The sequence below is a fragment of the Pipistrellus kuhlii genome, unplaced genomic scaffold (assembly GCF_014108245.1).
Source record: "Pipistrellus kuhlii isolate mPipKuh1 unplaced genomic scaffold, mPipKuh1.p scaffold_m20_p_1, whole genome shotgun sequence".
In the NCBI taxonomy this organism is placed as follows: domain Eukaryota; kingdom Metazoa; phylum Chordata; class Mammalia; order Chiroptera; family Vespertilionidae; genus Pipistrellus; species Pipistrellus kuhlii.
The window spans coordinates 75,318,189-75,334,602 of NW_023425404.1; the positions used below are offsets into that span (position 1 = coordinate 75,318,189).

Here is a 16,414-nt window from a genome sequence, read left to right on the forward strand (position 1 = left end):
AGGAGGGCTTTCCAGTGAGAGGGGTCTGGTGCTGTATAGAAGAATCAGATATATGTAAAAACTTGCACAAAGGCAAGAAAGTCATAACAATGTTCATATTTTTGGAACCGTGGATAAGTTAGCATAAACTGTGTCTGAAGTAAGGAAAAGTGCAATTGAAAGAGAATCAGGAAGTATGTAGTGGTTCTGACCAGTTCATGAAATGCCACTATCATTCTCTAAAACTTGGTTTTTGATTCTGCAAGCTCTGGAAGAGCCAATGGAGGAACCCAAGAGAGAGTAGATGGGAGTTAGTGTGGTCAGAGTTGTATTTTAGACATAGCTGTCTGGAATATCTATTAGCTCTGAGGTGCAAGTACAAACTATGTGCACCCACATACACACATACTTTTTAAAAATCAAATGAATTTATATATTACATTATTAATTTTTAAAATTGCATACATTTATTGGGTTGACATTGGTTAATAAGATTATATAGGTTTCAAATATATAATTCTGTAGTACATCATCTGTATATTGCATTGTGTGTTCACCACCTGAAGTCAAATCTCCTTCCATGACCATGTATTTGACCCCCTTTATGTCCTCCCATCCTACTTCCCTCTGGTAACCAACCTGTGTTTGTGAATTTTTATTTGTTTTTCTTGTTTATTCCTTTTTTGCTTTCTGTTTATATCCCACATATGAGTGAAATCATATGCTTCTTGACTTTTTCTGTCTCTTATTTCACTTACCATATTCTGAAGATCCATCCATCTTATTGCAAACTAGAGGCCTGGTGCACAAATTTGTGCATAGGTGAGGTCCCTCAGGTAATCGGGGCTGATCTGGGCCTCAGGAGGTTGGCCAGGGAGAAGGGTCCCGGGAGATTGGTCAGCCAGCCAGAGGGAGGAGCTGGCCTGGGGTGGGTGAGGTGGTGCGGGAGGTTGGAAGGCTAGCTCAATAGAGGCCAGTCAGGGCCAGCCAGGTGGGGTCCAATCAGGCCATAGGGGCTGGCTGGCTGGCTGGGCGGAGGGGCTGCGAGAGGTGTGCTGGCCATGGGAGTTTGGCTGTGGGAACACACTGATCACCAGGGGGCAGCTCCTGCATTGAGCATTTGCTCTCTATAGTCAGTACGCATCATATCAACCATTCTTTCACTCGCTTAAGCTTTTATATATATAAATATACACTGAGTGGCCTGATTATTATGAAGCATAATAATCTGGCCCCTCAGAGTATGTGTGTGTGTGTGTGTGTGTGTGTGTGTGTGTGTGTATACATATATACATTAGAGGCCTGGCCAGGTGCATGAATTCGTGCATGGGTGGGTCCAGCCAGCCTGGCCAGGGGGAGGGGACATGGGCAGTTGGCCTGGTTGCCTGCTGGTCAAACTCCTGGTGGAGGAGACAATTTGCATATTAGCCTTTTATTATATAGGATGTTCACTGAGTGGCCAGATTATTATGTGTTCAGAGATCATAATAATCTGGCCATTTAGTGTAGATGGTAGTATTCATCTTTTCTTGTGGCTGAGTAGTATTCCATTATATATACAGGGTGTTCCATTATATATACAGGGTGTTCCAAAAAACATATGTACACCCTTGGAATAATTATAAAGGCAATATTTATTAAAATACATTTCATTTTTATTTAACAGCTATCAGCTATAAGTGTATATACATTTTTTGGGACACCCAATATATATATATACACAACCTCTTTTTTATCTAATCATTTAGCAATGGACACTTTGGTTGTTTCCATGTCTTGGCCACTGTGAATAATGCAGCAATAATCATAGGGGTACATATATATCTGCAAATAATTGTGCTCAAGTTTTTTAGGTAGATATCCAAAAGAGGGATTGTTGGGCCATATCATAAATACTTTTTTTTGAAGAATCTTCATTTGATTTTCCGTATTGGTTTTATAAATTTACATTTCCACCAGCAGGACATGAGGATTTTTTTTTTTAATCTACAACGTCTTCAATACTTGCTATTACTTGTCTTGTTAATAATAGCCATTCTAAAAGGTGTTAAGTGGTATCTCTTTGTAGTTTTCATTTGCATTTCCCTAATAGGTAGTGGAGTTGAGCTTCTTTTCATACATCTGTTGGCCATTTGTATGTCTTCTTGGAAAAGTGTAAGTTCAGGACCTCTGTTCAATTTTGAATTGGATTGTTTGTTTTTGTTGTTAAGTTGTATGAGTTCTTTATACATTTTAGATATTAACTTCTTATCAGAAGTGTTTGCAAATATCTCCTTCCATTTGTTTGGTTACCTTTTTGTTTTGTTTTAATGGTTTCCTTTGCTGTGCAGAAGTTTATATAATCCCATTCCTTTATTTTTGCTTTTACTTTCCTTACCTTGAGGTCAAATTCATAAAATCATCTCAACTAAGTAAGACCAAGATCCATAAGTTTACTGTCTATGTTTTTTCCCGTATGTATTTTATTATTTCGATTCATTTTGAGTTGATTTTTCTATATGGTGACATTTAGTAGTCTAGTTTGATTCTTTTTGAAACTGCCCTGGTAATTTTTATTTGCACCCAACTTTGAGGACTGCTTGACTAGAGAATAGCTTGGAAGGGAGGGCCTGGCACTTGCCAGTTAGTGAGAAATTTAGAGGCCGAATGAAAGGGATGACAGTAGAGATGGAGAATAAAACATGTTAAAGGAATAGAACTTTAGGAGTTTAGGATGATTTTCAAATTTAGCAGGAATGATTAAGTAAATGTCATTTATAAACAGGAATACAGTAAAGCAATAAATATATGTTTAATACCACCAATGTTTTAGGTCCCTTGCTTACTATTTATCAATGAACATAGACACTTGGCTTTACCTTCTTGAAGTTTACCATTTATATAAAGGGGAAATAGATACTTTTGGATTTTTCATGTGAAAACCTAATCATTTTATTTTAATACAAAGGATGTGTTTTTATATATGCATACATAATACATATTAATATACTAATATGAGTTTATAAATGTGTATACATATATGTACACATATACACATAGCTTTTATAATACCTTCATTTAAAAGAAAACAATTCAAATGTAATAAAAAAAATAGCAACTTTTTGTTTTACAATCCTAAAAAAGCGCATTGTAATTCTAGATTCTAAGTGACCTTAAGATGTGCAATTAAACGGTAAGAAATAATTCCTAAGTTCTTTTTATTATTATTAATTTAACATAGACTCTGTTGGTTATGAATGAACTGAGTTAAAAGGTATTATGTATATTGGCTAGTCCATATTTCATTTTGATGTCTGTTGACTATATCCTAGTAACAGATCAACGTACTACTTAAAAGTTATCTGTATCTTTATTTGCTCAAAGTACAAATTTTACAGTTTATTATTAACTTCTTTTGTAATTCCATTTCTGTTCTACTTGCTATTGTACATATGTGTGTACATTATATATTTTGTTAAGAAACTACATAATGCTGCCTAAATTTGAATACTACTTCCTATTAGTCGAATGTTCTTTGTTTCTGCTTCCTTCTCTATAAAATAGGATCGTATCTGACCCATCTCAGAACATAAGACTCACACAGAATGAAAGTGAAGGGATGGAAAAAACATTCCCTGCAAATGGACACGAAAATAAAAGCTGTAGCCCTAGCCGGTTTGGCTCTATGGATAGAGCATCAGCCCACTGACCGAAGGGTCCTGGGCTCAGTTCCGGTTCAGGGCACATACCATGGTTGAAGACTATCCCTGGCCTTGGTAGGAGTGTATATGGGAGGAAGCAGTTGGTGTCTCTTGCACATCAATGTCTCTCTCCGGCTTTTCTAATCTCTAAAAATTAATGAAAAAATATCCAAGGGTGAGGATTAACAAGTGAAGGGGAGGGGAGAAGAAGGAAAGGGAGGAGCTGAGGGGACAAAAGAGGAGAGGAGAGGAGGGGAGGGAAAGATTTCAGGCCAGAAGGTAATGACATGAAGTAAACAAATTAATAAAAACCGAGTGACAGAACCCAAGACTACTCTATCCAGCAAGCTATCATTCAAAATCAAAGGTGAAATAAAGAGCCTGCAGACAAAAAAAAAAAAAAAGTGGAAGGGGTTTATTATCACCAAACCAGCACTGCAAAACATGCTAATAGAACTGTTGTAAGAAGAAAAAATAGAAGAAAAGAATGCAGGCATAAAGAATAAGAATGGCAACAATTAAGTACCTATTAATAATAATCTTAAATGTAAGGACATATATGGCAAACTTATAGCTAACATCATATTCAATGGGCAAAAAGTAAAAATGTTTCCCTTAAGATCAGGGATGTTAGCATTCATCACCCCACCACCGTGGCTTTGTCCAGAAGGAAATCGGATTTCCTTTTGGACAAAGCCACGGTGGTGGGGAACAGGCTTGCAGAAGAGGGCAGTTAGGGGTGAGATCAGGCCAGCAGGATAGGGCAGTTAGGAGCAATCAGGCAGGCAGAGGCAGTTAGGGGCAACCAGGCCAGTAGGGGAGGGCAGTTAGGGGTGATCAGGCAGGCAGGCAGAGAGGTTAGGGGTAATTATGCAGGCAGGCATGAAGGCAAGGAGGGCTAGGGGCGATCAGGCGATCAGGCAGGCAGGCAGGTTAGTGGTCAGAAGCCACTGATCCCAGATTACAAGAGGGATGTCTGACTGTGGGCTCGGGCCTAAACTGGCAGTTGGACATCCTCCAAAGGGTCCCAGATTGGAGACGGTGCATACTGGGCTGAGAGTAACGTCCCCCCTCCCCCAACCATGCACTTGGCCACTAGTATATATATAAATATGTAGAAACATATTATTGCCTGGCATATTGCCTCTTGGGTGCTGGTATATGGACTAATGGATGGATGCTCAGTGCATATTTACTGAATAATTTATGTTTTATATGCACATACACACATCATCTGCATCATAAGTGACTTCAAGGACTTATTCTCATAATTATTTTCTTTTTTAATCTTTGATATTTTTAATCCTCTAAGTATTGCATAAATATTCACTTAAACCAAGTTGTTTATATTTTTCCAAGGCCTGTGCAGAGACAAGTTACCTTTTTGACCTCAAAAATTCTTTATTCCAAGTTACTATAATGTGAGAAAAGCATTGTATTAATAGTTATTTTAACCCTAAAATAAAGTAGTTTTTAAAAAATTTTTCTAAGTGAAGAGAAATAAAAATGTATTTATATAATCCTAAGTACTTCCAAACATCTGCAGTTTAAAGTACATAATTCACATTGACACCAAAGTTTGTTTCTGTTTTGACTGGAAGAGTCTGGTATTATTTTTTTTGTCTGGAAAGCGAAGAGTTGAATAGCATCCAAGTGGGAAGATGTTTGTGATTCAATCAAAATGACCTGTGACTGAAAGCAGATTGTAGAGGAGAAGACACAGCAGCTGTTAAACACTTAGATAATATATATTAGAGAACTTGATTTTATAAACTTAAGGCATGTTATCTTTCAGATAGTAAACATAAGTAAAACAGAATTGTAATGTATTATCTACCTGATATAATTCTTAAGAATTCATGATGAATAAAAGGAAATCATTGCTGGAAATAGATTTTGTAATAATAATGGGCTGAATTTATTTTATAAAAATTTGCCATGGATTTTTGTTTTGTGTATGTTTAACTAGAGGCCTGGTGCACAAAATTCATACACAGATGTGGTCCCTAAGCCTGGGCGGCAATCGAAGTGCAAGCATTTGGCATGGAAGTGCAGGTCCCAGCTGACCTCTGGGCCCTGGGCAGCACCTGGGCCCTCAACCCCGTATACCCGCCTCTGCCTGAGTCATGGCACCCACGTCCCCAGACGGAGATGCGGTGAGGGTGGCCAGATGCCGCAGGCCAGGGTTGCAGCATGGACCTCTGGACTGCCCGGCGGGGCTGCATGGAAGCCGGGCAGGTAGCGCACTCTCTCTCCCAGCCAGCCTCACAGACAGCTCCTGTCCAAACCCATGGGGAGCCTGATCAGCTCCTGCAGTCCAGGCAGCTGTGGCTGGGCTCACCTGGAAAAGGCTGCATGGATGCAGGGCGGGCTCTTCACGGGCACCCAGCCCTGGCATCACAGGAGAGGGTACCAGGGGGAGTGAGAGAGAGCTTGCGAACACCCCACATCCTCACTGCACCTCCATCCTCATCACCCCTGCCCCCAGGTAGCTGGTGATAGGTTGCAGTGCTTTGCTGATGGCCACCCTGTTCCACTCTCCACCCCCTGGTGGTCAGTGAATGTCATAGGGAGCAGTCGAACTCCCTGTCTCTTAGTCAAACAATTGTCTGAGGGGATAATTTGCATATTAGGCTTTTATTGTCATGTTGTAAAATTAGTTGTGTTTGTTTACAGAGGCAAATTTAGTATTCTTTTCCTCAGAGAGCTTAGCACAGTCATAAACCGTGATAACTTACTCTGCTACAATTACCTTTTTTTTTTTTTTTAATCTATATTGCCCCACTTATTTACTCCTCATATTATTTTGTTGGAAATCACAGACAAAATATTCTTTTTATATGTGTCTGCTGTTGTATATTCTTAAAAGATATGGACTATTGTTTAAAACATAATCACAATACCATTATCAACCCAAAAATATGAACAATGATTCTTTAATATTATAAAACATCTCATTGGTTTTCAAATTCAAATCAACTATTAAATGTCACATCTTTTCCTCTTTATTTTAACTCTGTATGTAAATAAGAATCATACATTGCAAATTATAGAATTGACTATTAACACATTGTACAATAGATTCCCCTTCTATCTCTTTTTTCTTTTGGAATTTAGCTTTTTAAACAAACAATTTTCTTTTAGAGTTCCTAATTTATTCATTGTATCTCTGTAGTGTTACTTAATGTTTCAGTCATCTCTCTTCTTCTATAGCTATGGAAATTTAATATAGAAACTTGTATCATATCTAAATTAGTTTTTATTAGCAAGACTGCTTTACAGGTAGTTTTGTGTTGTTTTATCTAGAAACACATGTGAAGTTGTGAAAGAACTATTATTAGCAGATATCAGAGTCTAGATGTCTTAGAATATTAATTATTTCAAAAGTGTGATATTCTAACATTCCCTTTCTCTTTATTACCTAGAATATTTTTATAGTCATCATCTTATCTATTGTTTTATTACCTAGTGGTAAAGTTCATATAAGAAAGAGTGGATAAGTTCTTAGCTTAGTATATATTTAGTTTAATTACATTGACAATTCACCCAACAATGATAATTAGTTTTTTCAATGTTTTATTGTCATTATAAACTCAATAAATTAAGCCTATTTTATGTACTAATATATTGCTGTTACTGTGGTTTGTGATGTTCAAATTATCTTATCTTAAAGTACTGGGAGCTTTTCAAGTTAGCTCCTGAGTCCTTTCTGAGTCTCTTTGATAGTTACTCAGTTTTGATCATTCATACAAAACTGCTAAGAACAGATGTTCCTGCATTATATTGTGCATTTATTGTCTAAGACCTGGAATCAGCCACATATCCATGGAGTTCTTAATTTTAGTCAGAAATGGTACTTGGAAACCACAGTCTAGGTAGTAGGGGTACTCATTGCTGCTGGGTTTGCTATTGTGTCTAGCCTTTTCAATGGGCAAAACTAGGACACACACACACACACTTTTTAAAGATAAAACTCTTTGGATCTTCCTACAGATTCTTTTAGTTCAAATTCTCGATTAAAGGAATTTTAATTAACTTATTAATCATTCATCTCTGTCTTTTGCCTCTTGTGGTGAAAATGCAGGTTCTCAAGGACACTGTGGCAAGATATGGATAGCATTTACTTAAGTTCAATTTGAGTATTAACATTTTTAAAGTATAAAATGTATAAGAAAACTTCTAAGTCAAATTCCTGCATTAGAACTGTCAAGAATATTAATATTTGGCAGAATATGATCAGGGGAGATACTATGTTATTTTACTTGTGTCAGTTAAAAAGGAAACTGTTTAAAACCATTATTTATTACTTGATTTAGGGATACCTTCTCAAGCATTTTTTCATTCATTAAAGTAGAGGGATCATTAAACACCAGAAAGTATAGCTCTTTGGGACAATTACCACTTTGGTCCTGGGCCTTATCTTCTCTCCTTATCCTGCCTGACTAGAAACTGAGCCCAAGAACCCAATGTGGATAAATGCTCTCCATGCAAAAACCACTTTATTATTCTTCAGCTTTACTTATCACTTTGCTGATAGTATTTTTAAAAAAATATATATATTTCATTGATTTTACACAGAGGAATTGAGAGGGACAGAGAGTTAGAAACGTCGATGAGAGAGAAACACCGACCAGCTGCCTCCTGCACCCCCCCCCCACTAAGGATGTGCCCACAACCAAGGTACATGCCCTTGACCGGAATTGAACCCGGGACCTTTCAGTCTGCAGGCCGACGCTCTATCCACTGAGCCAAACCGGTCCCGGCTAATAGTATTTTTTTAAATTGGCCTGGTAGTGCCTTCCACCTATCTTTTCATTAAGAATGAAAGAACATCAAATGAAGAAATAATATAGGGTTGAATAAATCTAAATAAATCTTAAGTATAGTTAAATATAAATCCAAAGTGTATTTGATGAGAGCATTTATGTATGTTTTTATTCAGTTCAAAGTTATTGTTGGCTCACTACAGTTTGATTCCTGGGTCAATGTTGAATTTAAACCTCATGAAGAAATTAAATTAAACATTTCTCGAGCTAGAGTGAGTGAATTTTTTTGAGCATCCTATAGATAGGAAAGAAGTCTCTATCCTTGGACCATTTCTAATTTACATGGGAATACAAAAAATAGATGGTCAGACAATTTGTGATTATGATCTCTAACTTTCATCAGATATTTCTACTTTCATTCCTTTTCCCCTGTATCCTTCCTCTTTCACCTCTTTCTGCTTCTGAAATCATATACCCCAAATAAGCTCAATTTGGATGTAATCTTTTCCATGAAACATTCTTTTACCCCCATAGCCAAATGTATCTACCCTACCTTTGTAACCTTATAGTTCATTTTGTTTCAATACTCAATTGTATATAATAAAAGGCTAATATGCAAATAGACCAAATGATGGAACAACCAAACAACCAGTTGCTATGACATATGCTGACCACCAGGGGCCACATGCGAGCATGGTGGGCATTGACAGCAGGCAGCAGACTGTGGGACTTGGCAGGCATCGGCCCCAGAGGGATGGTGGAGCAGGTGAGTGGGGTACCAGAACAAGGCGGGGTGCTGGTTGCTGTCATTGGGATGAGCCTCTGGTGGTTACTGAAAATTCTTCGCTTCCGGGTGCCGCAGTCCCACCAGGTGCTTGCACTTTCTGCCAGTGCCTGGCGCTGCTCCCGATCATCCCTGGGCTTCTTCACCTTCCCCTGCTCCTGAGGGTGATCAGGACCTGCAGCTGCCTTTCTCCCACGCTGCCTTCAACAGATCCACCACTTGCACCCACTGCTGATGCCAACCCCGCTTGCACCTGCAGCCAGTGCTGGAGCTGCTGTTTGCAGCCAGTGCTGGTGCTAGCCCTGCTTGCACCCGCTGCTGATGCTGGAGCTACTGCTCACACCTGCTGCCGGTGACTGGCACTGGTCCAGATTGCTTGGTGCTGTCAGCGGATACGAGCGGCAGCTATTGGCTCCTCTCACCCTTCAGGGCTTCTCCACCTCCCCTTGTTTCTGAGGGTCTATTGGGTGCAGCAGCCACCACTTGCACCCACTGACAGAGCCTGCTCTGCTTGCATCCACTGCTGGTGCCAGCCCTATTCACTTTGTGCAATCAGTGGAGTGCGAGCAGGACTGGCACCTTCAGAGTGTGGGAGCAGCAGTGGTGGTGGCAGCGGGGCTGCGGGCAGACAGGGCACCGGGGCCATGGAGGGAGAGGTTGGGTGAGGGTGGAGAGGATGGGCTGAGACCTGACCTGTGCCCGCCACAGCCTCACTGCCCACAGTTCCTTTCACGGTGCACAAATTCATGCACTGGGCCCCCAGTGCTTAATAATTTTGTACCAAGATTATTTGAAAATGTAGAGAATAATTGTAGTAGAGAATATTTTCTACTAGATCGTGATGTTTACTGTTAATGTCTTATTTTTATGCCTCATGATTTGAGTTTTCACTAAACACATTTGAACTTTGATTGCATTGCAATCAAACATTTTGTTACAGCTAAAAAGGGACAGATACACAATTTAATTTGTAAGTCATGTGTTCCCTCCAGACAAAAGCCAAATGGTATCATGTCACAAAGATTTTTATTCGTATCTTTTTTGAAAAATATGATAGGTCAGTTGTCACATAGCACATGGTAGAATAGACATGGCAATTTGAAAACATCCACCACTTTATATTATATTTGAAGAACTTAGTTTCAGCAAAAACTGTCTACTTCGTTAATGTGGATTTTAAACATTTTGATTTTGTGATTATTATTTTATTTAATTTATAAATGTGTTTTGGTTTCATAATTGTATTAATATTCTGAGGCATGTATGTCCCAATTTGTGTGTGTGTGTGTGTAATATATATATAAACATTATATTATTTAAGTCAATATTGAGTCTGATATTCTTTTTTTTGGAAGGATTTTTATATTATCTTGGGAAATAATAATTTAGACTGCAGAATATTATAGAGATCAAAGGTAGAAGGAATCAATGTTAGAGTAGTAAGAAATGGATTATGACAGCATCTTGAGTAAAACAATAATAATTTTTAGTCTCCTTTTTTTATTTTTTTATTTTTTTTATTTTTTATTTTTTTAAATATATTTTATTGATTTTTTTTGCTTCCCTCCCTCCCTCCCACACATCCCCTCCCTCCCCAGAGTTTTGTGTCCGTTGGTTGTACTTATATGCATGTATAAAAGTCCTTCGGTTGATCTATTATCTCCCCCAAATCTTCCTCCCCTCCCCGCTGTAATTTGACAGTCTACTTGTTGATATACTGTCTCTATATCTATCTTTTGGTTCATCAGTTTATAATGCTCTTTGTTATCCACAAATGAGTGAGGTCATGTGGTGTTTCTCTTTCATTGATTGGCTTATTTCACTCAGCATGATGTTCTCCAATTCCATCCAGGTTGCTGCAAATGATGAGAATTCCTTCTTTTTTATGGCAGCATAGTATTCCATTGTGTAGATGTACCATAGTTTTTGGATCCAGTCATCTGCTGACGGACACTTAGGCTGTTTCCAAATTCTGGCTATTGTAGATTGTGCTGCTATGAACATAGGGGTGCATATATCCTTTCTGATTGGTGTTTCTAGTTTCTTGGGATATATTCCTAGAAGTGGGATTACTGGGTCAAATGGGAGTTCCATTTTCAGTTTTTTGAGGAAACTCCACAGTGGTTGCACCAGTTTGCATTCCCACCAGCAGTGCACGAGGGTTCCTTTTTCTCTGCAACCTCGCCAACACTTGTCGTTTGTTGATTTGATAATGTTGGCCATTCTGACAGGTGTGAGATGGTACCGCATTGTTGTTTTGATTTGCATCTCTCTGACAATTAGTGACTTTGAGCATGTTTTCATGTGCCTTTTGGCCTTCCTTCTGTCTTCTTTTGAAAATGTTCTATTTAGATCCATTGCCCATTTTTTAATTGGATTATTTATCTTCCTTTTATTTAGTTGTATAAGCTGTTTGTAGATGTTGGAGATTAAACCTTTATCAGTGGTATCATTTGCAAATATGTTCTTCCACACTGTGGGCTTTCTTGTTGTTTTGTTGATGGTTTCTTTTGCTGTAAAAAAGCTTTTTATTTTGATGTAGTCCCATTTGTTTATTTTCTCTTTAGCTTCCATTGCCCTAGGGGTAGTATCAGTGAAGAAGTTCTTTTGGCATACTTCTGAGATTTTGCTGCCTGTGGATGCTTCTAGGATTTTTATGGTTTCCCGTCTGATGTTTAAGTCCTGTGTCCATTTTGAGTTTATTTTTGTGAATGGTGTAAGTTGGTGATCTAGTTTCATTCTTTTGCATGTGTCTGTCCAATTTTCCCAACACCATTTATTGAAGAAACTGTCTTGACTCCATTGTACTGTATATTCGTGCCTCCTTTGTCAAATATTAATTGAGCATAGTGATTTGGGTTGATATCTGGGTTCTCGATTCGATTCCATTGATCTATATGTCTGTTCTTGTGCCAGTACCAGGCTGTTTTGAGAACAGTGGCTTTGTAATATAGTTTGAAGTCTGGTATTGAGATCCCTCCTACTTTACTCTTCTTTCTCAGGATTGGTGTGGCTATTCGGTGTCTTTTATTGTTCCAGATGAACTTTTGGAGAGTTCTTTCTAGGTCGGTGAAATATGTCGTTGGTATTTTAATGGGGAGTGCATTGAACCTATAGATTGCTTTAGGAAGTATGGACATTTTGATGATGTTGATTCTACCAATCCAAGAACATGGTATGTTCTTCCATCTCCTTACATCTTCCTCTATCTCTTTTTTCAATGTCGTGTAGTTTTCCGCATATAGGTCCTTTACTTCCTTAGTTAAATTTATTCCTAGGTATCTTAATTTTTTTGGTGCGATGGTAAATGGAATTGCTTTTTTAGTCTCTGTTTCTGCAGTTTCTCTGTTGCAAAGCCATGGATTTCTTGGCATTAATTTTGTATCCTGCTACATTGCCAAATTCATTTATTAAGTCAATTAGTTTTTTACTGGAGTCTTTTGGGTTTTTTATGTACAATATCATGTCATCTGCAAATAAGGATAACTTTACTTCTTCTTTTCCAATTTGGATGCCTTTTATTCCCTCCTCTTGTCTAATTGCAATGGCTAGTAGTTCCAGTACTATGTCAAACAGGAGTGGCGAGAGTGGGCATCCCTGTCTTGTTCCTATTCTTAGAGGGAATGGTTTTAGTTTTTTCCCATTGAGTATAATGTTGGCTGTGGGTTTATCATATATAGCTTTTATTATGTTGAGGTATGATCCTTGTACTCCCACCTTGTTAAGAGTTTTTATCAGAAAAGGGTGTTGGATTTTATTGAATGCTTTTTCTGCATCAATTGATATGACTATATGATTTTTATCTTTCAATTTGTTTATGTGATGTATCACGTTTATTGATTTGCGGATATTGTACCATCCTTGCATTCCTGGAATAAATCCTACTTGGTCGTGGTGTATGATCTTTGTGATGTTCTTCTGGAGTTGATTTGCTAGAATTTTGTTGAGGATTTTGGCATCTATGTTCATGAGGGATATTGGCCTGTAATTCTCTTTCATTGAGTTGTCTTTATCTGGTTTTGGTATTAGGTTGATGCTGGCTTCATAGAAGGAATTTGGAAGTGTTCCTTCCTCTTGGATTTTTTGGAATAGTCTGAGGAGGATAGGTTTTAATTCTTCCTTGAATGTTTGGTAAAACTCTCCTGTGAAGCCATCTGGCCCTGGGCTTTTGTTTGCTGGGAGCTTTTTGATGACTGTTTCAATTTCTTCCCAAGTCACTGGTTTATTGAGATTTTTAGATTCTTCCTGATTGAGTTTTGGAAGATTATATTTTTCTAGGAATATGTCCATTTCCTCCAGGTTGGAGTAGAGTTGTTCATAGTATTTTGTAACAATCGGTTGTATTTCGGTGGGGTCTGTTGTTATTTCACCTCTTTCATTTCTGATTTTGTTTATTTGGGTCCTCTCTCTTTGTTTCTTGGTTAGCCTGGCTAGAGGTCCATCTATCTTGTTTATCCTTTCAAAGAACCAGCTCTTGGTTTTGTTGATCTCATGTATTGTTTCTTTGGTCTCTATGTCGTTTATCTGTGCTCTGATTTTTGTTATTTCCTTCCTTCTACTTACACTGGGGTTTTCTTGTAAAACAATAATAATTTTTAATTCATTATGACAACTAGCCACTTGTCAAATAATTTAAAAGTAACTTTGCCTAGGTCTTGCATCATTATGTATAATTACTTATTGGTTGTTAATTATAAATAACCCTAATTTTACAATAGATAAAGAGTGATTTATAACTTTTTTCTGAAAGATGGATTTAGTACTTTGATTTCTTTAGCCAATTTCCTCATATATGTTCTGATGGTCCTGATTTGAAGCATATCAGTTTACATCCTGCACAATTATTATGTGAAATGTTTGATATATTCAATTTAAGAACTTGTATGCAAATGGCATGATATTTAAATGATTTTTTTTTTTACAAATACTTCTATTAGCCCATTTATGCTTTTATTCATAATTTTTTTTTTTACTCATATCTCATATGTTTCCAGGGGGTCAGAATGTCATTTCACATGTTTGTTATCACTAGATTTACTTAAAAATAGGGTGTAGTCAAAATATTTAGAAATTAAGAACACTTGTTTCCTTAATATTTCCAAGTCTTAAAAGCACTCTGTGGTTGTGACCTTTCCCCCTGCACAATTGTTCCTTTAAATATTTGTAAAAATCTGAAAAATCTCATATTTTATCATATTTTTTCTTTTTAAAAGTTAATAAAAATTCAAAACAGGTTATTTATAATCCAATATGATTTTTAGAAGCATTATTATATTCAGCCAGTATATACATAATGAAAACCATTTGGTTAATGAAAAAAAAATTTTAATGTAGTTTCATCTTAACTTTATAAAAATAATTCTGATTTTCTAACTTGTAATGTTTAGATTAGTAAAAAACAAACAAACTGAAAGTTGCAAATAAAAGTATTTTATTCATACATTACTGTTAACTTACTATTCTCTTTGCAAAAGATACCTTTTCTCTAAGAATACAGTGGCATTAATTCATGTGACTTGATGAAAAAGATACTACAACTCCTTTTCTTAATGGGATTCTTCCCCTGTGGCAGTGCAAACGGCTGGAGCAAGAGCTTCATCGTTTGAAAGAGCAGAACCAGACTTCAGCAAACAACACGAGACATCTGACTGGCGAAAACAATCAAGAACGTGCTCTGAAGGTAAATCTCTGCTCCTTCTTGCAGGCAAATTAAGGTTGTCAGCCCTTGGTGCCAGCTCTCGGTGCTGCATATATCAGTTGTGTACATTTCAGCAGAAGTGAGCTGTGGTGTTTGCCAACAACCCCTTCTTTAAACACAGATGCAGCCCTCTTCTGCCATGGTGTTATCTTATCTCGTATGTGGACATGGAAACAACCTATTTTCTGGATTTTGAGTGATGTCTATTAATAATTTTTGGTACATGTTCATTCTGTTTCAGATTTTTATAATATATTATTTCCTTTTATTGTGCTTAATAAAAAGTGGCCACACTAAAAGAAAAAAATTAAATCATGAACTTTTCTTCTCATCAATACTTATTACACTAATTTTTAAAATGACTTTAAATATTAGTAACCCACAGAACTGACACCCCTTGAAAGGGATGGGAATATGTTTGGGAATTGAAATAGTAATATAAAATGTTGTTTATTACCAAAAAAGGAAAATATATTCTACTAGAACTTGAAACAAGTGAAGTGTACATTTCATGACAAAAAGTTCTGTTTCTTGTAATATAGATCCAATAATTATGAAAAAGGACATTATTTTAATTCTACTTACAGTATTGTTTTTTTCCTTATGACTTTCCATTCCCTCTTTTTTTGCTTTTCCCCAGTTCCTAGCGTAGTGCCTGAGAACTATCTAATAGTAATGGTCCCTTGCCCTCAAGGTGCTAGCATTCTCATGAACAGGTTAAAAGTAAAAACAAAAACATACCCGTGGGAAAAAAGAATCCCTCACTGTTGATTCTGTGCAGTAAAAAAAGATGTGCTGACTGGGGGATTATATAGTACTTTGTTGTCTTGAATTTATTCGTTGCTTCAGATTACAGAAATTAGCACTGTAACTCACTAAGCCTGAATCATCTATTAAAATCGAGAAAGTATTGGTATTTTGATGTGGAAAATATTTTTAATGTATCTAAAAAATATGAGATTTGGTGAAAATCAGATTTTTCTACAAAATGTATTCAGCTTTATTTTGAAACTCTCAGTGGTAGGTTGTGTTATTATTTAACTAGAGGCCTGGTGCATGAAATTCGTGCACACGGTGGGGGGTTCCTCTTCCCAACCTGCACCCTCTCCAATCTGGGAGCCCTCAGGGCATGTCCAACCTCCAGTTGAGGCCGAATATTACAGGGATGGGGCCTAAATTGGCAGTTGGACATCCCTTCTTGCAACCCAGGACCTCTGGCTCCTAATTGCTCATCTGCCTGCCTGCTCTAACCATTCTGCCTGCCTGATTCTCCTAACTGCCCTCCCCTGCCGGCCTGATTGCCCCTATTAACTTTTTTTTTAATCTATCCCCTTCACACACAATTGTATTTGACTTCCTTATTGGCTTCTCCCTCTCACACAATTTTTCTCTCTCCTTTATGTACCACTTTTTTCTACTGACTCATCATTTACAAACTTTTCTTTCCTCTTTATTTCCTACTTCTGTTCCATCATCCTTCTACACATCTTTCTCCTAACCTCCCTCC

The 16,414-nt window shown here is 37.4% G+C and overlaps 1 protein-coding gene across 8 annotated transcripts in view; it reads left to right on the forward strand.

Moving 5' to 3' along the window:
- Positions 1–16,414, forward strand: part of MIPOL1 (mirror-image polydactyly 1) — a 320,705-nt gene that overhangs the window by 118,524 nt on the left and 185,767 nt on the right. For 7 of the 8 annotated variants that reach the window (XM_045585523.1, XM_045585517.1, XM_045585520.1 and 4 more), the window contains one exon: positions 14,782–14,889. The exons of the other annotated variant lie outside the window; for it this stretch is intronic. In XM_045585523.1, the coding sequence (XP_045441479.1) occupies positions 14,782–14,889 (108 nt within the window). The remainder of the gene's footprint in view (positions 1–14,781; positions 14,890–16,414) is intronic. 8 annotated transcript variants of the gene reach the window in all.